The sequence below is a fragment of the Poecilia latipinna genome, unplaced genomic scaffold, assembly GCF_001443285.1.
Source record: "Poecilia latipinna isolate Pla-1442-1.1 unplaced genomic scaffold, P_latipinna-1.0 Scaffold536, whole genome shotgun sequence".
Lineage (NCBI taxonomy): Eukaryota > Metazoa > Chordata > Actinopteri > Cyprinodontiformes > Poeciliidae > Poecilia > Poecilia latipinna.
The window spans coordinates 290,301-309,700 of NW_015113152.1; the positions used below are offsets into that span (position 1 = coordinate 290,301).

The window sequence follows — 19,400 nt, forward strand, 5'->3', positions numbered from 1 at the left end:
AGGAAACAAAAAGTAAAAAAATAAACTTCTAACAGCACTGTTAAAAGATGCTGAAAGGTTTTGTTTCTGTCTTATCACGCAGATAGATTTTCTAGAAGAAAAAAACAACAAAATGTCTGAATTTAAAAGTCAAAAAAATTCTGAAGAAATGTCTGAAATTCTTAGAATCATCTCAGAAATTTTCTAAAATGTAATACATTTTTCTTATTATTTGTTTATTTTTATTTGTGGACTGGATTTCTCAATCTGGAACCTGAGTCCGAATTTCGTACCACAAACAAGCAAAGGTACATGACAATTAAAAAATAATTAAATCCTTGAAAAAAACAAGGATATTTCTGAGCTCCAAAAGTCGAAATTTTGCAAGAAATTGCAACAGAAGTTTTACATTAATCACAGAATTTTTTTTTTGTGTGTGTGAAAATTTCTGAGCTTGAAAAAAACTTAGAAAAATCTCAGAAATTTTCTAAGAAAAACAGGAAACATTTTTAGCTTTAAAATCTGTCTAAAAAAAGTCTAAAATGTGCAAAAAAGTACTGAAATGTTAAGCTTAAGCTCAGAAACTTTATTAGAAAAAGAATGAAATGTTTTGAGCTCCACAAGCCTTACATTCACAAGAAAATACTCAAAAATTGTTAGATTATCTTGGAAATTTCTGAGCTTCAAAAATGAAGAAAATTCTTAGAAAAATCTCAGAAATTTTCAGATAAATCTAAGAAATTCTCTAAAAAAACCTAGAAAATTTCTGAGCTCCAAAATCAAGAATTTTGCTAGCAAAAACTCAGACATTTTGAGGTTAATCCCAGAAATTTTCTGGAAAAACCTTTGAAATTTCTGACCTCAAAATGTGAAAAAACAAACAAATTTTTTGAGATTAAATGTAACTGAATTGAATTCAGATTGAATTGAGTAATTTCTTTCTACTTTTTAAATTCACTTGAGCAAAAATATGTTGAAGTTTTGCCAGTTTTACTTGTGTACAATTTTTGGTTACTCTACCCATCTCTGTGTAAAAGTAAAACTTTATTTTCTCCTTCAAAATAATGACAAAATGCCATCTCATTGTAAATAAAGTTGGGGTGGAAGTGACGTTGGGCGACTCTCTCGTCACTTCCGACATATTCAACATGGAGTCCAGTGGTGTAAAGCTAAACTTCTGGGAGAACGGACCAAAGCCCGGACAGTTTTATTCTTTCCCTGGCACCAGCAGAACTGGGCACGGAACATCATGCGGCCCGGTTAGACACACACTGTGAGTAGATGTCTGGCTCGGAACCAGAACCTCGTAATGTTCGTAGAAGCCGAACACCGGCTCTGGTTTCGGTTTGATCTCCGCTGCTGTGCTGTATCATCATGGAGAAACGGCTGCTGCTAACCACAGCTAAAGCACTTAACAGTTTACCTCAACATTAAGGTTTACGACTTTATTAAAGCAAACAGACACTTTGAGTTGTTACGTTAATTAAATAATAAAGATGATCAGACATTAGGTAATCTATTTAAATCTCTTTTTAGGCGTTTGATAAATCGTAACCTGTTAGCTAAGCTAGCTTAGACAGCAGATTGTTGTTCCCAGATATAAAAAGTAAGATAATTACTTTAAAGACAGACTGCAGTCTTTAAAGTAATTATTAAAATAATAAGAAGCAAAACTATGAGAAAAAGCTTATGTTTATTATTTTGTTTTGATTTTTATCCTGATTTCCAAGAATAGTTGAGTAATATTATTTTACTGTTATGGAAATAAAGTAATTATAGGTGCCTGTTACTATGCCTGTCACAATTATAAATTTTGCTGGATGATAAATCATCCCAGTAATTATTATAATAAATTATAATATTATTTTGAGACCATTTTCAAGTGATATATTAATAATGGCATTATAATGCAAGTTCACCCTCTCAAAGACTAATAAAATTACATTTAGTAAAGGACACGAAACACTGGAACTGGAAGATATTTTAAATATCCAAAATAAAACTAGACAACCAAAACCAATTAATAAAACAGAAATAAAAACCACTTTTAACTGAAACCATAAATAAAATTGGTTATGATGTACATGTAAACAACATTTTGCTTAAAAATGAAATTATCTCGTTTTAATTGCTTATTGTGACAGGCTGCCTATTACTGACATATTCTGTGATTGAAATTCAAGACAGTAATTATGTTTTTATTAGCATGAAACCACCCAACTGAGAAGGCAAACACAGGAACACGGAAATAGATGTTGGCATATTTTATATGGTTACAAAAAAGTAAGGATGGAAAAGTGGATATTTAATAGTTTTGTAAAATCTTTGTATTCTCCAGCTACGTTACTCACTAGGAATATTTTCAACAAACGATGATATGCAGACTTTATAGACTTTTACAATCATGTCTATTATTGAATATTTCTTCTTTCTTTTTGCAGTAACCCGATGGTAACTGGTACATCGGTGCTCGGTGTGAAGTTCACAGGCGGCGTCATCATCGCGGCGGACATGTTGGGTTCTTATGGCTCTCTGGCTCGGTTCAGGAACATTTCCCGCCTCATGAAGGTGACGACCGCTGTCGACAAGAACAAGAAAACAGAAATTTCTATAACTGAAAGCTGTCTATAATGTTTTTTATTTGTTTGTTTTTTAAATAGGTGAACGACAACACCATCCTGGGAGCATCAGGGGACTACGCTGACTACCAGTACCTGAAGCAGGTCATCGAACAGATGGTGTAAGTTCCTCATTAAGGACTAAAAGCACAACCCGCTTAGAAACGAAACTTTAAGAATCTGTAAATAACTCAAAATGTCCCAATATGTTCATGTTTTGATCATGTTCATTCACATTTACTAAACAGCAACACATTTCTCATTAGGATGACCAAAGAAAACAACAATAAATGAGTTCAGAGACTAATATTTTAATTTCAGGGTGTAGATATTAAGATGTCATGTTATTTCAAGCTAGGTGGTTTGTGAGTGTTTTGTTCAATTGGTTAGGTCTGAAGAAGTTTGAGAAACACCGCTCTAGATCTTACTGGGACATTAATCCTCTAATCTAATCCTAGAAATGTTCTTCTGGTGATAGAAGGCCGACTGTGTAACCGTCTTTATGTGGCTCTGAAGGTTCAGGTCTGAGCGATCGAACCTGATCGCTCAGATCAGGTTCGATCTGGATAATAACTGCTGGATAATCAGTTATTATCCAGCTGTAATAACTGAACCTGCACGCTGACTCTGGATCGTTCTGTATGTAAATGTTGTTTCTGTTGTTAGCATCGATGAGGAGCTGCTCGGAGACGGCCACAGCTACAGTCCGAAGGCCATCCACTCCTGGCTGACCAGAGTGATGTACAACCGCCGCAGCAAGATGAATCCTCTGTGGAACACCGTGGTCATCGGAGGTTTCTACAACGGGGAAAGGTGAGCAGAAATGAGTCAAAATTATCCTTCAATATAAGGACTAAGTGAGACTAAAGCACCAGACTGAAGAGTTTTGTCGTCCATGTTTTGGTAAAAAAAGAAAATTATTGAGTTTGTTTTAATTTATCATGTGATTAATTGATTAATTGGTATTGTGACCGGCCTGCTAATACTGACTATACTGATTAAACGTGAACCCGCTGCTGCTCTTTCTTCCCACGGCTGCTTTGTTAAATTTATTACCTTCCTAAATGTTTCGTCTTCTCCAGTTTCCTGGGTTATGTGGACAAGCTGGGCGTTGCTTACGAGGCTCCTACAGTCGCCACCGGGTTTGGAGCGTACCTGGCTCAGGTGAGTCCCCATGTGAAAAGAGAAAACAACTTTTCAGAGTTTAAATGTTTTAAAAAATGTTTGTATACCATATAAACACACATGTAGGATCAAATCTAGTTTTCGTTTTTCACCAGCGCATTCCTTCCGTCTCCATGGTAACGAGTGATGTCAGCAAGGCCAGGCTTTTATTTAGTATTAGGCCACGTTTTTGTTCTTCAATGATGAGAATAAAGTCGTAATTTTATGAGGAATCCAGGATTCCCAGACTATGTAATTTCAAACCCTGAAGTGAATCAGGACTCTGTGGATTGAAAGTGTTTGTTTTTAAATAAAAGTTTGATTTGCTGTGCTTCCACAGCCTCTGATGAGAGAGGTGGTGGAGAACAAGGCGGACATCAGCAAGCAGGAAGCCCGGGATCTGGTGGAGCGCTGCCTCAAAGTGCTTTACTACAGAGACGCTCGCTCCTACAACAGGGTGAGTTCAGCTCACGTTGCCAGTCGGACCCAGAGCCGCAGAAAAACACCAACTGAGCTAAACTTTAACCAGGAGCTCTGCCCACACACCGCCTGTGCAAAAACACAGAATATGGAAAGAGACATAAACTTTTAGGAGGTTTTTATTCACTACTCCATAATTACTACATTCATATACCATAGAATATACTTTATTGATCCAGTAGGGGAAATCGATTTTTAGTTGAGGAGCTACTGTATTCATATTACAAATATAAATTATTTAGAAATGTATAAATAACTGTGATGTAAATAATTTAAATATGACTGAATATAAATAAATAAGTTAAATAAAATAAGAAGCATGCACATGGAAATATGTTGTATATTAATCTACAAATGAGTCCAGATAAAATTAGAAAATTATTTAAAAAATACCATTTGATATTAGACGGCTGTGAGTCCTAAGAGGAAAATTTTATTGTCGGATAATATATTATGACTTTGTTACCAGGTATTGAATTTTTCTAATGTAATATTTTATATTAATTGGATCAAATTTGTTTTTTTCCCCCATAGTTCTTGTTTTCTTGCAGCAGTTCCTTTTGTTTTTTTCTAGTCAGAAATGTCTACATTTCTTGCTTGAGGAAATAAGCAGCTTGATGTCAGAAAACTAGACACCAGAAATAACGTTTAACTAAATCATTTTAAGGTCTGACTGAAAAACAGAAAACAAAAATTCAGATTTTTTGTTCATGCATGTTTTTTCTCACGTTTTCTGCGGTTCCTACAGCGCCCCCTGGGGGCCCTTCATTAAAAAGACACTGCTTTAATGGATCTTGCTTATACTGAATGTGGGGATTTAATGTTTTAATGATTTTATTCCAGCATGAAATTGCCATCGTGACCGCGGAGGGCGTGGAAATCATCGGTCCCCTGTCATCAGAAACCAACTGGGACATCGCTCATTTGGTCAGGTACGTCCAGATCTCCTTCTAGACACAAATCCCTGTTGTTGGACCTTTTCAGGATAACTTCATGATGTTCACAGAGTAAAATTTTACTCCTTGTTTTCTCTGCAGCGGGTTTGAATGAAGACGAGTTGGAGCCGTTTCCCTGCTACGTCAGAAGTAACTTCCCACCATGCAACCTATCTATCCCAGTTTAGTTTCTTTCTGTTCACGTTCACTTTTGTATAATGGAAAAATAAATACAGTAAATAAAAAAAAGCTATTGCAATTCTCATTTTATTTTATTTACTACCAGTTCCTCTAAAAAGACATGAAACTTTTTAAATAAGGAAGTCAACTCTTTTTTTTTTTTTAAGGTACAATAAATGCATTTTGTAACGATTTACTGTATGTTATTTTCACACTGAATCTAACTCTACTTTTAATCTGGTTATTTGCTTTATGTAAACATGAATGGTTTCTTTATTTAAAGATTTCAGCATTCATTAAATCAACCATCACAACAGTTGAATACATGATAAACTACTTTTTCTCAAATTGATTTACATCAGAGATTCAGCAATGAGTCAAGAAATGCTTCCTTGATTGGCATCTTAACTCAAAGTAAATATCAAAAATGTTTCAAATTCCTAAAACTAAGAACTCCTACTATTTTCACATGATCAATTTAAGTGAGATATTTTATTTCTCATAAATAGAGGTGATCTTTTACTTCTTGTTTGATTAAAAGCTAATGCATCAATTGAAAAAGATCAAAATAAACAGCAGCATATTTTTTTTCTACTTGTTTTTTCTTTTATTTAAATAAATTTGAATTGGTTGCATTTGAAATTGGAACGTCAGACAAAGAAAACAAAATTTTGTTATTCTGGAAAACCGATCATCTCTACATCTCTTTGATTTATGTAACATCACTTTGTATTTAAAGACAAAACTGGAATATTCTCCGTAAACTATTTAATTGTTTAATAACGTTCAAGGTAGAAAAGGAACGATAAGCAGTTGGTATGATGACTGCAGCACTTGTTTTCGTGTTCGTTTCTCATCTTTGTCTTATCAGGGGACTGTTACTAGGAAGATTTCATAAGATAAATTCATCTCTTTTGTAACTGGGCAGACCAGGACACGTTGTCCAATCAGAAAATTGTCTGACGAAAAAATGTTTCCGCTCAGCCAATGAAATGGTGCCTAATTTGGGTATCCAAGGGGATTTTTGACAGCGGACCAATCGCAATAGACGTTGCCTTTGTAGTCAGGCAGACATAGTACAGTCGTCCAATCACAAAAAAATCTGAAAGGGGATTTTTGCTGTATCTTGGTTCAGGTACTTTCTTTTTCTTTTTTAAAATAAATACTGCAATGTGAGTCACCCAGTAAGCCATACATTAATAGTATATTTAATTACCCATTACCTTGAATTATTTTTAAATTATAAATGACGCTCATAAACGTGTTTGGTAGGGCTTTCTTCGCTTGCTAGCTAATGCTAATGACACTATGTAGCTAACTGAGTAGTTAACCGCGTTAGTCGCGTTAATATCCGTATCTTTGGGCTCAAACGCATGTTTATACCCTCTGTAGATTCCGGATGTTTGTTAAACGTGTGCTTGATCAACCCAGCTATTAAATGTCTTTGCTTTTGCCAGCATCTGCGATGGATGTGAGTGTTGCCCGCTAGCCAGTTAGCTCCGCAGTAGCATGTACACTTGCGTCTGTGTGTGTTTTGTAGTAAATGGCAGGCACATGACCACCGGCGCTGCGCCCGCTGTAAACACGGCAGTCAGAGCTGACATGGGAGCTCCGGCATTTCCACTAAAACCCGGCGGGCTGTGAGGAGGGGCCGCGGCCGAGGACGGGCTGCGTTCGCTTCTGGTGTTTATATTATATTCCTCCCGCTCCTGTTGTGGTAGTTTAGTTCACCAACACCCCGTCAGCCAGCATGTGTCTTTACCCGGCAGCCAGCGGGCCTTTTTTATTATTACAGCCGGTCAGAGCGGAACCGGTTTGGATTCTGGGTTTAATGACAGCACGATGCGATGCTAAAGCGAAGCGAGCGGCATAATTGTTAAGGATGACAACTGTGTTGGATCAAAAATAAGTGGTTATTTAATCCGATTTTTTTCTGTCACTGAATCCTGCAGCTCTGTTCTGCAGTCTTTGTTTGACAAAAACAACTAAAAAAAAAGTTCGGCCCAGATTTACCTGTAGTACACACAATATAGATAAATATTTAGGTGTGTTGTGGTGTCACCGCCTGAGTTGTGTTTATTTTTTAGGCCTCCAATTTGCTATTTTGCATCAGACATGTTTGTATTTTAAGTTGGAAGTCCGTAAAAACCTAAACTTTGTTGTTTTTTTCTTTAAAAATATAATCTGATAATTAAAAAATGAAATAACATTTTCTAGTTTATAAGACAAAGAGTTTATTTACTATATAAATAGTAAATAGGTGTACTGCACCTCTTAGTGGTTTAGTGTTAGGGTCCAAAGAAATTTTAATATTCATAATAGTGATTTTTTAAACACTTTTTAAGTTGTGCAAACTCCTGCTTTCAGTTCCATTTATTTATCAACCAATCGATAAATCAGTCAATGACTGAACTATATATTGAACAACATATTTTGAACATTACGCAGCAGATACTGCAAATCATCAGTCAACAAGACAATATAAAATGAAAAGTAACTGTAGGAATGGTACAAAAAATTTAAAATGATTTAAATATTTATTTTTAACCTAAAACTATATATTTTAAAATTTCATACAAAAAATATAAAATTTCTAGAAAACGAGAAAAAATTTGTTTCAAACGTCAAAAATCTTCAGCTTTTGAAACTTATAAAATTTCCAAAAGTCGAAAATTTGATTCTTCAAACTCAGGATTTCAATGTTTTTACTAGAAACTTTCTGACATTAATTTAAAAATTCCTGAGTCTTTTGTAGAAAATGTTCTACTTGTTTTTTCTAGAAAGTTTCTGAGTTTTTCATTTTCTTTTTTTGCATCTTCAGTGGCTCTGTTGCTGCGTTGTATGTTTCCAGTCAGGCTCCAGCTGTTGTTGTAATATCGCAGGTTTCTGTGTTTTCAGATGTTGGTTCTCAGCACAGGTTAGTCGGTCCAGATGTCGGAGGACCAGCAGCACCAGCGGGCCGACGCCGCCCACAGGGACAAGGGCGGCCTGGAGCCCGGGGAGGGCGACACAGAGCCCAGTATTTTGCTGCAGAAGCTGAGCAGCAACATCTCGTAAGTCATATAAGAACTTCCTCAAAATGATTTATGTTACTTTTATTATTCTTGTCAATATGACAACTAAAGAAAATTGAGTAGCTTAAACTGAAAGTAAGAGAAATTTAACTTTTAATGTGAGTTTTAGGCTTGTCTTGCAGAAAATATTTATAAAAAACCAAATGTGAACTAGAATATTTAATCTAAAATATTTTGACCATTTAATTAGAAATATTAAGAGTAATTTGAGCTTTTCTTTTAGCAGCTGGTCAGATTGGAAGTGAATATATTATCATTAAGAAGCAAACAGCTCCTTTTAGGTTAAATCATGATTACTGATATGTAATTAGTATGTTTTCACCTAAACTTTTTGTATAACTGAAATTTTAATGACTGGATTTGTTGTTTTTTTTCTTGCAGAAAGAACGTTCAGACCAAAGTGGATCAAATCTTGGTAAAAAAAAACATTTTTAATCTTAAATTTAAATATTGTATCTCCAGAATGTAATGCAGTTTGTTTTGTTTAACAGCAAGACGTTCAGCGCTTCTCAGACAATGACAAGCTGTTCCTGTACCTCCAGCTGCCCTCGGGACCCAGCTCTGGAGACAAAACGTGAGAATCTTTTATGAGCATTTTAAGTTTCAGTTTATGGCAGATTTAGGCTGATTGCTTAAATGTTGTGTTAAATAAAATAGATGGATGATACCTGTGACAAAGTCAGACATTTTAATGTTATTTTAATGATATTTTCAGCTCCTTATCTCTGATATGTTATTGTGATTCTTGATATGTTCAGTATGGCTTTTGCCCAGGGTGACATGATCTGCATGGATGTCAAAAAAAATAAAAAATAAAAAAACATATGCAGGTTTTGTTATTCCAACTTATCGGAATAAATAACTTAAGATACAGCTATGTTGTTTTGGTCTATTATGGGTGACCTCCAGCAATTTATAAAGTGGATTTTGTGCAGACCTGATAACCAAACAGGGTTTAAAACACACAAGATTACAATAAACATTTCTACTTGTGTATATACATTTGAAAATGTCTGAAATGTTGGGATGGAAAATGTTCTTAAGTATTAATTATAAAAGCAGTAAAAAATAGTGTTTGATATGTAAAGTATAGTTAATTAGGTAAAAATATTAGTCATCTGAGTAACAGTTGAAAATATTTTGAATTGTGGCAATTTTCTACAAAGTGCTTCAACTGGGCCAAAATGGCTCAAACTGTTGTTAAATTAACCTAACATGTCTAGTTTTCTTCTGATTCATATAATTATTAATGGGATGATGGATGTATTACCTGATGTGTGTGTGACACCCAGTGGTGGCGACCCGAGTTCATTCAACACAGCTGACCAGCTGCACACCTGTAACTGGATCCGGAGTCACCTGGAGGAGCATTCAGACACCTGTCTGCCAAAACAGGACGTCTATGAGACGTACAGGTGGGGAAACACACACAGACAGACACACCCTCAGTACAACAACAACTGACACAGAGTGGCTGCGTTTCCATTAACCAAAGGGTAAAAAAAATGCACTACGACGCGAGTCCAAGCAACACTCACATCCATCGCAGATGCTGGTAAAAAGCAGAGACATTTAATAGCTAGGTAGATCAAAAATACATTGAACAAACATCCGGAATCTTTCTGCAACAACTGGATGTTACTACTGACAGAAACGACAAAGAAGATAACAGGAAGTGATGATGATGTTTTTTGTTTTTTTGGACAATGTGCAGCCCACAGCATAACAGAGTTCATAAAAACTTTTGCGTCATTCAAAAGTTACCCAAAATGCCGCATGTTGAACTGCTCCCAAGTATAAGACGTAGAAGTCTCCTCCAATGGCTGAGTTATGAATATTTTATGTTACTGTTTATGTCCGTCACTGCTATGATTCATAATGACTTCTTAACGTGTGATTTTAACTTTATTTCTTGTTTAATGGAAACACTTGCCAGTGTTTGGGGGATTGTGTTTTTGACATTTTCAGAATATTGACAAAGATTTGTGCATATTTTGAAATGGAAACGCAGCCTGTGATGTTCTGATGGTGTAATCTGTGCTGCAGGAGGTACTGTGAGAACCTGCAGCATCGACCCCTGAGTGCTGCCAACTTTGGGAAGATCATCAGAGACATTTTCCCCAACATCAAGGCGAGGCGACTCGGCGGCAGAGGACAGTCCAAATATCCTTTCAACCGCTGTGTGAAGCAGCCTGACTCATTCTTCAGGTTTTAATCTGGTATTTCTGAAGATTTTCCATTTAATTTGATTTAATTAAAGATTTCAAAATTGAACAACTAAATGATTTGATTCAGGGTGTTTAAGGAGGGACAAAAATGTGCTGTACAATTGTTGTTAACTTACCATCCAGAAACCGCTTGCTGCATTCTTGTTGGTTGTGCAGAAGGGTCTACTTTTGCTTTTCAAAGATGTATAGTTGTATAATTGCGCACCTGTATGCAGTCATTTTCACATGCCAATGTAAACATTGTTTGGGGGATGGAAAGCAGCAGTTTATTTGGATTTAAAGTGACAGAGGCCCTAAAACGGCTCATTCTGAAAGGAGCTCAAATAGACAGAACTGATCAGATGAAAATCTCATTATCTAAGAATGATTTTGTGCAAGAAATGTAATGAACATGTTTTGTACAGACCATAGATCTGTACTATCCTGTTCAAGAAAGCTTAATAGTTCACGTTGAGCAATAAATCAGTGTGTCAGGTTCAGATACAGAGGTAGAGCATCACTCCTCTTTCTCTATGTCTAGCGCACATTTTATTTGTGGGAAGTCTCTGAATAAACTGAATGAAGGGACGATGCTTTGCCAAATCTCATGAATTTATGCTGGTTATAAAAGTCAAAATTTCCCTGCAGCTGTTTACGAGTGCAGCTGCAAAATGTCTGAATGATGTCATGTTTAAGGTTGAATTTGAGCCCAGAGCCATCCAGATTATTAATGACATTTTCATCTGCTACAGTTTAAACCCAGCATGCTGGTAATATATTATGGTAAGATGTAGCACAGGAGTTTAAACTTGACATATTATGCTTCCTTGATAGTATAGATATAGGGTCTATACAAAACATGTTCATTACATTTTTTGCATGTAATGAACATGCAATGATGATGCAATATAGATGATGAGATTGTAGTCTGGTTCCTTTCAGACTGAGCTGTTTTAGAGCCTCTTGTCACTTTAAATCCAAATAAGCTGCTGCTGGCCACACTGCCCAACTCAACATTTATACTGGCACGAGAAAATGGCTGCTAACAGATGTGCAATTATTCAACTGTACATCTTTGAAAAGCATTAGTAAAGCCTCCTTTACAGCTAACAGGAATGCAGCAAGTGGCCTCTGAATGATGAGTCAACCTCAAAACATTTGTCTTTTTCAGCAGCCATTGTACAGCGCATACAGTGGTAAAACCAGCTGACCACATGTGCTGGAACTCAGTTTGGGTTGCTAGGTAACGGGCTGGGCCTGGCTGGAGTTGCTAGGTAACAGCGTTGTGCCTGTTGAATGTGACTTATCGGGAGGTTTTGAAACGGCTCGTTTTCAGACATCAAAAAAACATGAACTTATTGCCATAAAACAGCTGGGTGTGTTTGTTTAAGCAGTTTTTAGAAGCAGTTGAGACCCAAATGGAAGAATAGAAATGTGCAAAGAGTGAATTTTTCAATATGAATTTGACCAATTGCCAGCTGCTTGGAGCTGAATGTTATTTATCTAATATGTATCTCGTTATGGTGAATCAGATTGCTGCAGTTGCCGGTTGAACTCCTTAACCTGTGTGGCTGATACGTACTGTTATAGCGGCATCAGGAGGAAGACGGTTCTGAACATGCCTCTGCTGCCCAACCTGGACCTGAAGAACGACCCGGTACTTGCACACTAACTATAAACCAGTAGTACATCTGCAAACCAGTACTACCAATCCTACTTTATTATTTAAACCACAGCTGGTGCCAGGATTTCAACAGCTGGTCAAAAATGACACAAAAATGATCTAGGACTACAATTAACGATTATTTTAGTAATCGATTATTCTGTCGATTAAAAGGTTGGTGCAAATAATAATATATGAAGCTAGGTGAAGCTAAAGCTATGCTATTCAAGACATTAGCATAGCTTTAGCTATGTTAGCAAGAAGTTCTGGGTGGAACATATTTACAGACAAATAACTTTTTATTCTTTACCTTAAATTAAAAATGTATATTTCTTCTACCTTTTTGTTTTAATTACTGCTCTAAGAATGTTCTTCCAGAAAATGACCTTTTAAGAGTTTATATACTTCAGTTAACGATTAATCATTGATTGCCAAATTAGTTGAATATTATTTGAATAAAAGATTAATCATGCTTAGACCAATTAATCGTTTTAAGCCTAAAGTAATTTTTATGTAGAAAGATAATAAAAGTGGTGACTTAGTGGTTTTATTTATTAAGTTAATGTTACAGATACTTTTTAAATCTTTGTTGTTTATTAAACTGGGTAAAATTATAAAAAGTCACTTTTGAGCAGAAATCGTTTTAACTGTAGTTCTAAAAATGTTTCTTCTGGGAGTCGTGCAGATTTTGTGACTCTTGACACATTAAATGTATTTATCTATCTATATAATAGTTGTTAAAATGTTAAAACACAAATTTTAAAATGTTAAAATCTCATGTTTTCAGGTTTTAGGTTCAGGAACTTAGGACAAAAGTAAATAGATAATTGTTACATTTGATATTTATTGTAAAATTACCTTTTTATGATTTAATTTGTCCACCATTTTGGAAAACCATCAGTGTTCTGATTTTAAGGTAATAAATAGTTAATGTATAAATAATCCCAGTTTAACTGAATTTCTGCTGGTCTCCAGTCGGAGCTGACTGAGCTGGTCCAGACCTACAAACAGGAAGTGACGGAGGCGGCCTGTGAGCTGATCTGTGACTGGGCCCAGAAGATCCTGAAGCGATCCTTCGACACGGTGGTCGAGATCGCTCGCTACCTGATCCAGGAGCACATCGTCAACCCTCGCTGCAACCAGGCCAAGCTCGTCACGTCCGCGGCGCTCGCAGGTCCGACCCGCTAACTGGTTTTTGTTTTTGGTAAACTGGACAGAGGTCAGATTTTTTCCCCAATCATTCTCTCACGTGATTCAGATCATCAAACTGATTTTGACACAGACAAAGATTTATTTAGGCCGGTGGTTTGCAACCTGTTTCTCTTAATAACTTTGGCAAAAAGTAATAAAAAAAGAAAACCTAACTAATATATTTTAATAAACAGATAATAAATGGGAGTTTATCACCTTTTTCAGAGTTTTTGATGGAATAATTCCTAAAAATCCACCAAAGAATGACTCAAAAACAACCCGTGATATTTTAGGTCTTTTCTTCTTTTTTTTATTGTCATAAGCTTGGAAACTATTTTCTTTTCTAAAATTAAAAATCAGCTTTATTTGCCAAGATTGTGGCCCAAATAAGAATGACTTCAATGTCAGACCTTAGGTGTAAATATATAATATATGTAATTTGCTCATTTATTTATTTATTTAAATTCAGTCATGTTTAAATTACAATATATGTATATAATTATATGTATGTATATATATTTTAATTTTATTTGGATTTTTTTACATATAAATTTTCATTGCTTATGGTTATATTTGTATTATTAGTATTACCTCGGATGGAGTAGCTTGTCAAATTATAAGCAATTTCCCCTCTTAGATCAATAAAGTATATTCTATTCTATTCTATTCTATTCTATTCTATTCTATTCTATTCTATTCTATTCTATAGACCTTAATCAGTTAATCAGGTTTATTTGTTCAGCACATTTGAGCAACAAGGCAGTTCAAAGTGCTTTACATCATAAGAAGACATAAAACCATTAAACATTACGTTTTGTCCAGTGCCATCGTTAAACTTTCATGGAAATAAAATAATGTTGTAAAATATTTTTTACAGAATTTTCTATAAATATCAACAGACCATCAGAGATAATGTATCAATCGAATTCATTGCAAATTGTTTTGCTAGTTCTACGCTTGTGGCTTGCTTATTGTTGTCATAGCAACTCCATAGCAACCGCCTGCCAAGATGGCCGTCGGTTACAAAGTTTACAGAATTATGTATTCCCTCCAGAAGCTGGAATTGGTGTTTGTGGTGTGGACAGCTGACTTTTGTTCGTTTATTGATCAGTTACAATAACGAAGGCAGAACTAATTTATTTGCTAAAAAATTTGTGCTTTCATGTCGTCCAAAGGTTTGGACACAGCAGGCAGTGAGGTTAACCCTTGATTTATTCCTCAGAGGTGCTTTAGTTCCAGTTGTAAGGATTTAAACATGTTTTCAGTGTAACGCTGCAGTATAAAAACTCTTCTTCTGGGGTCATTTGTCATCTTCCTGCTCCTCAGGCGGTCCAGCTAAAACCCATAAAGTCATAAAGAAAACTCCTGCGATGTCCCCCGCTGACGGAGACGGAGCCGCAGACCTGAAGGTTTGTTTCCCACCCATCGCTCTCCTCTCGAGCTGCGCCTGCTGCCGCTCACCGCTGCTTCCTGTCTGCTCACAGAAGGAACAGGGAGACCTGTCCTCGTCCTCACCCAAGATGTCTTCTGGGGACAAATCCACATCAGCCGTCACCAAGCCTTCCTCAGCAGACGCCCCTCCTCCTTCTCTTCCTCCTCCTCCTCACTCCTCATCCACCTCCACTGCCTCTCTGCAACCAGCAGTGAGTCAACAGGTCCGACCCTGACTGACACAATTTAATTTTCTAAATGTAGCTGAGATGCAGATAATGAGGGACATAAAAAAGTATTAACATCCTTTAAACTTTTCCCCATTTTATCAGGTTAACTCCCAAAAGTTTAGTGTATTTGTTTTGGATTTTTTGCAACTAAAAGTCAAAATATACTAAATATTTTACGGTCAGAAATCAGAAAAATATCTGGACATAAAATGTACTGAAATGTACATTTAACACAGGGTTTCCCCCAGAAATCCTGCTGAGCCTGGTGGTCGGGGCGGTCCACCGTGTTTTTGTATTAAAACATGTTCAGTTGACAGGAAATGTAAAAATATTACTGGGTAAATTATATGTTATGGGAAAACATCGCCAGTGAAACGCTATTTATTTGTATTTGTTTTGCATAAAATCTAAAGCAAATACACTAAACTTTTGGGAGTTAACCTGATAACGCTGTTTAAACCCACAACTAGTCAAATTAAAAAATACAATTAAGATGAATATCAATTATTCTGTTTAATCCAAATTAAGTCAGCGGCTCCATGACTTCACAGTTACGTAAACTAAGTTGTTGGAAAAGGTTCAAAGGGTGTGATTACTTTCTCAAAGCAACGCAGGCCAGTCTGTAGGCAGGATTAAATGTTTTTCAGTGTTTGATGAATCAACATGGCGGCGTGTTTGACGTGTCTCCGTTGGCGCTGCAGGTGGAGGCGTTCATGAAGCAGTTACCCAGAATCCTTCCTCGCAGCACCGTCCCTGACAAGAGCTTCTCCGTCCGCTCCGCTGTGCCCCCACAGGCGCCGGCGGACGGCTCCGCCGTCGGCGTGCCGTCTGCACATGGAGGCCCCACCGCCGTCACCGCTCCTGCCAACAGCGGTGGGGTGAAGGTCATCACCATGACGACGCTGCCCCAGCAGCAGGGCAGGACGCTGCCGGTGATGATTCTTCCTCAGAGCTGTTTGTCCTTTGAGGCGGAGAAGGTAGCTCCACCCCCTTCTCTGTCTGCCCAGCAGCACGCCGTGGCGGCGCCGACCTCGGTGGTCCAGAAAGCTCGGGGCGCCGCCGCCAAGCGACCCCAGGAGGGGGAAGTGTCATCCGTTGGTGTCTCGGCCGCTTCCTCTCTCAGCACTTCCCCGGTTAAACGGAAACGTGGCCGGCCGAGGAAACCCCGACCGGAAGACGCGGTTCCGTCCCCATCTTCCCAGGCGGCGCCGCCGCCTCAGCAGCCGATCATCACGCCGCTGACCGGCGGCGTCATCCAGAAGGCGACCTCCTCCTTGTCATCCGCCGCGCAGACGGTGGTGGAGCTGGTGATCCAGGAGCCGCCGGGGCTGGTTCTGGGTCAGCTGCCCACCATGTCCGACCCGGCCCACCGGCTGGTGGACCCCCGGGGCGTGGTGGTGCAGTGCCAGCCGGGCGGCGGCGCCGACCCGGACAGCCAGGTGAGGCCCGTGCTGCTCTTCCACAGTCCTGGGAACCCCAGCTGGGAGCGGACCCCCATGGTGGAGGTGATCCAGAAGGCGCCGAGGCCGAACAACAACAGCGGCGGCGGCGGCGGGCTTGGCATGGCTCCGTTCCCGCCGCTGCCCCCGCCCACGCTGCATGAGGAGCAAGGCGAGGTGGAGATTACGCTGACGCCGGTGGAGGTTCACATCAACCCGCCACCTGCCTCCACCTCCTCTGCTGCTCCTGCCTCCTCCCTCTCAATCTCCTCCACCATGGTGGTAAAGATTGAGGAGGAGGAAGTAGACAACAGCCCCCCGCCCCAGAAAGGAGGACATTAGCTTTCATCAACCACCTACTTCTGTATTCACTCAGAGTTTACCTCAAGGCTCCCGCCCCTTCCTCCTTCCATCCTCGTCCTGATTGGTGGAAATCCCAGATTGGCTGGAGCACGAAAGCCAATCCAGTAGGATAAATGAAGCCAGGAAGTCTACACTTTAACTGCATGTTTGTTTGTGAGCGACGTGTGGTTTGCACTGCAAAAACACAAAATCTTACCAAGGATCTTTGGTGTAGTTTCTCAAGCAGATATGGTTCACTTGAAACAAGACAAAACTAACTTACAAGTCCGTTTTCAGCAAGATATAGGAGCTTGTTTTAAGTCAATAATTCCTTAATTTTCATTTTTTAAAAAGTACTTGTTCCACTGTCAGATTTCTTCACTTGTTTCGCAGCTGGCACTGCGTCGTTACCTAGCAACGCCAGCCAAGCCCAGCCTGTCACCTAGCAACCAGTTTTAGTTCCACTGGCATTTTTTTTTCCACTTATAACAAGACTTTTTTCCCTGCGACATTTGTTCCTGTTAAATAAACTGATAAATAAAATGAAATGTTATAAGTGCCACTATTACCAGTTGTTTTTCATCAATATTAAATAATTATTGACTTAAAACAAGCAGCTATGTTTTTCTAAAAAATGACTTGTAAATTAATTTCGTCTTATATCAAGTGCACTAAGATATTTGCACTAAAAACTAGACCAAAGATACTTTCATTATTTTTTAATTCTGTGTTTTTGCGGTGTACATCTGAACCACTTCCTTCCTCGCCTTATTCGCTGTGTTTTTAATCCTCCCAAAAACTTCTGTGTTGCGGTTTGTTTGTCTGTGCTTAACTTTTTTTTAAAAAAAAATATAAAAACTGAACGATAACTAAAGAAATAACACTGCAAAAAAAAAAAAAAATCTTACCATATAATTTTGCTGTAAATCTCTTGGTACACTTGAAATGAGACACAGTTAAGTAATGGGTAACTTTTCAGCAAGATATAGTAGCTTGACTGAGTCAGTAACTCCTTTATCTTGATGAAAAAAATGTTGGTTTACCTGCCAGACTATTAAACTAAAAACAAGAATTTTGTTCCATGTTTCAAATAATCTTACCTATTTTGTATTTTTCATCAATATTAAGGAATTATTGAACAGCTTCTTATACGTTACTTTTGTCTTATTTCAGGTGTATTAAGATATTTGCATGATATTACTTGGTAAGATTAAAGTTTGTTTTGCAGTGTAAAAGAGGAAGAACGGAAGGTGCCATGTTTGTGAAACAGGCGTCAGGTGGTACATACGGGTTAGATCCTTATAAAGGTTCTCTGTGCTAACTGAACCAGAACCAAGCTTTGATTCACCTTTAGTTCATACAATTTATTCCTGAGGAAGTTGTTGAAGTTCTAATAATATTAATAATAATATTTAACAGTTTGGTGAATGTGAATTAAAGCTTGGTTCTGCTCTGCTCTTCTAAAGAGTTCCTTTGTTTTTTTAGCAGATTTGTGTTTTTATCTGAGTGAGCTTTGTACATGTCTCTGATTGTGTGTTTCAAAGATTAAAAACTTAAATTTACTCATTACTCAGAATAATATATCAAGTAAAATTAGTCATTTTATATAGAAAAGCAACAGTTTTATACGTAAACTTAACAAAGTCAGAATTATTCCAGAAAACGTAGCCGGAGAGTTGGAATCACTCCTGTAGATTTACTGGTAAAATAAAATCTGGAGCATATGAGGTTGAGTTTGAAAATGTGAGAAAAGCTGCAGAAACAGAAAAGGTTTCCTGTAAATTGAGAACCAAAAACGATGCTTTTATTTAACTGTCAGCTAAAAGGCTTCAGCTGTTTGCTTAACTTAAAACCGATTAAATGTTGCTGTTCCACTAAAACATGCAGAATTGACCCAACTGTTGCAGTTTTCTTTCATAAAACATTAGCCCCTTTCAGATCAGCCTGACTAGAAACATTCCAATTAAATCTGCTTTTTAAGGGTCATTTATGTCACATAAGTTCATCATGTAAGTCGCATTTAACTCATCCAACTACTTTTATTTGTAATAGAAGAAGCAACAATTACTCCCAGCTCTTGGTGGAATAATATGTTTAATTCCTGTTGGAATTATAACATTTAGATATTTTGACTGAAGCAAATTTATAAGTTTTCAAAATTTTGTTGCGCTTAGCCGGGCAATATGGCTTAAAAATTAAATTTCAGATTTTTCCATACCATACTATAAAAAAATTGCTAACAGAAAATGTTTTCAAACATTGGCTTTAGTTTCAACAATCCCTCTTAGTTGTACGATGGAGTATTAAGGCCAGGCCATGGATATTTTTGTTAAATTACAAGAATATTGTTATGATATTAGCAGAACAAAGATGCATTTTACCAGAAGAATGTGTTTAAATTAGGAGAAAATAGCTTATAGTCGACGAGATCTGACGTGATCCTATCAGTCTGTGTTTTTGTTTAAAA

At 37.4% G+C, this 19,400-nt stretch overlaps 2 protein-coding genes across 4 annotated transcripts; both read left to right on the forward strand.

Annotated features, from left to right (window-relative positions):
• Positions 1 to 1,090: 1,090 nt before the first annotated feature.
• Positions 1,091 to 5,429, forward strand: psmb4 (proteasome 20S subunit beta 4). The gene is made up of 8 exons (XM_015041049.1): positions 1,091 to 1,252; positions 2,421 to 2,547; positions 2,640 to 2,719; positions 3,264 to 3,410; positions 3,680 to 3,761; positions 4,102 to 4,218; positions 5,085 to 5,173; positions 5,279 to 5,429. Exons 1-8 carry the CDS (start codon positions 1,128 to 1,130, stop codon positions 5,289 to 5,291), a joined length of 780 nt encoding a protein of 259 aa, XP_014896535.1. The 5' UTR covers positions 1,091 to 1,127; the 3' UTR covers positions 5,292 to 5,429.
• A 975-nt stretch (positions 5,430 to 6,404) lies between these two features.
• Positions 6,405 to 17,579, forward strand: rfx5 (regulatory factor X, 5). 3 transcript variants are annotated; one of them, XM_015041050.1, is made up of 11 exons: positions 6,405 to 6,491; positions 8,255 to 8,409; positions 8,812 to 8,845; positions 8,922 to 9,004; positions 9,723 to 9,845; positions 10,477 to 10,593; positions 12,216 to 12,294; positions 13,276 to 13,474; positions 14,818 to 14,900; positions 14,976 to 15,146; positions 15,854 to 17,579. In XM_015041050.1, the coding sequence occupies exons 2-11, from the start codon at positions 8,288 to 8,290 to the stop codon at positions 16,931 to 16,933; spliced, it is 2,091 nt and encodes a 696-aa protein (XP_014896536.1). In that variant the 5' UTR covers positions 6,405 to 6,491; positions 8,255 to 8,287; the 3' UTR covers positions 16,934 to 17,579. The 3 variants fall into 3 exon arrangements, with proteins under 3 accessions (XP_014896536.1, XP_014896538.1, XP_014896537.1); XM_015041052.1 differs by having other exon boundaries at positions 14,976 to 15,134; XM_015041051.1 differs by lacking the exon at positions 6,405 to 6,491 and adding an exon at positions 6,598 to 6,827.
• Positions 17,580 to 19,400: the final 1,821 nt, after the last annotated feature.

Excerpts from the sequence above, each read along its gene's own strand:
- psmb4 (XM_015041049.1), top strand. The coding sequence starts at position 1,128 with ATGGAGTCCAGTGGTGTAAAGCTAAACTTCTGGGAGAACGGACCAAAG. Across the intron at positions 2,720-3,263 it reads CAGGTCATCGAACAGATGGT|CATCGATGAGGAGCTGCTCG; the intron begins GTAAGTTCCTCA and ends TTCTGTTGTTAG. Across the intron at positions 4,219-5,084 it reads ACGCTCGCTCCTACAACAGG|CATGAAATTGCCATCGTGAC; the intron begins GTGAGTTCAGCT and ends ATTTTATTCCAG.
- rfx5 (XM_015041050.1), top strand. The coding sequence starts at position 8,288 with ATGTCGGAGGACCAGCAGCACCAGCGGGCCGACGCCGCCCACAGGGAC. Across the intron at positions 9,846-10,476 it reads GACGTCTATGAGACGTACAG|GAGGTACTGTGAGAACCTGC; the intron begins GTGGGGAAACAC and ends TCTGTGCTGCAG. Across the intron at positions 14,901-14,975 it reads ACGGAGCCGCAGACCTGAAG|AAGGAACAGGGAGACCTGTC; the intron begins GTTTGTTTCCCA and ends GTCTGCTCACAG.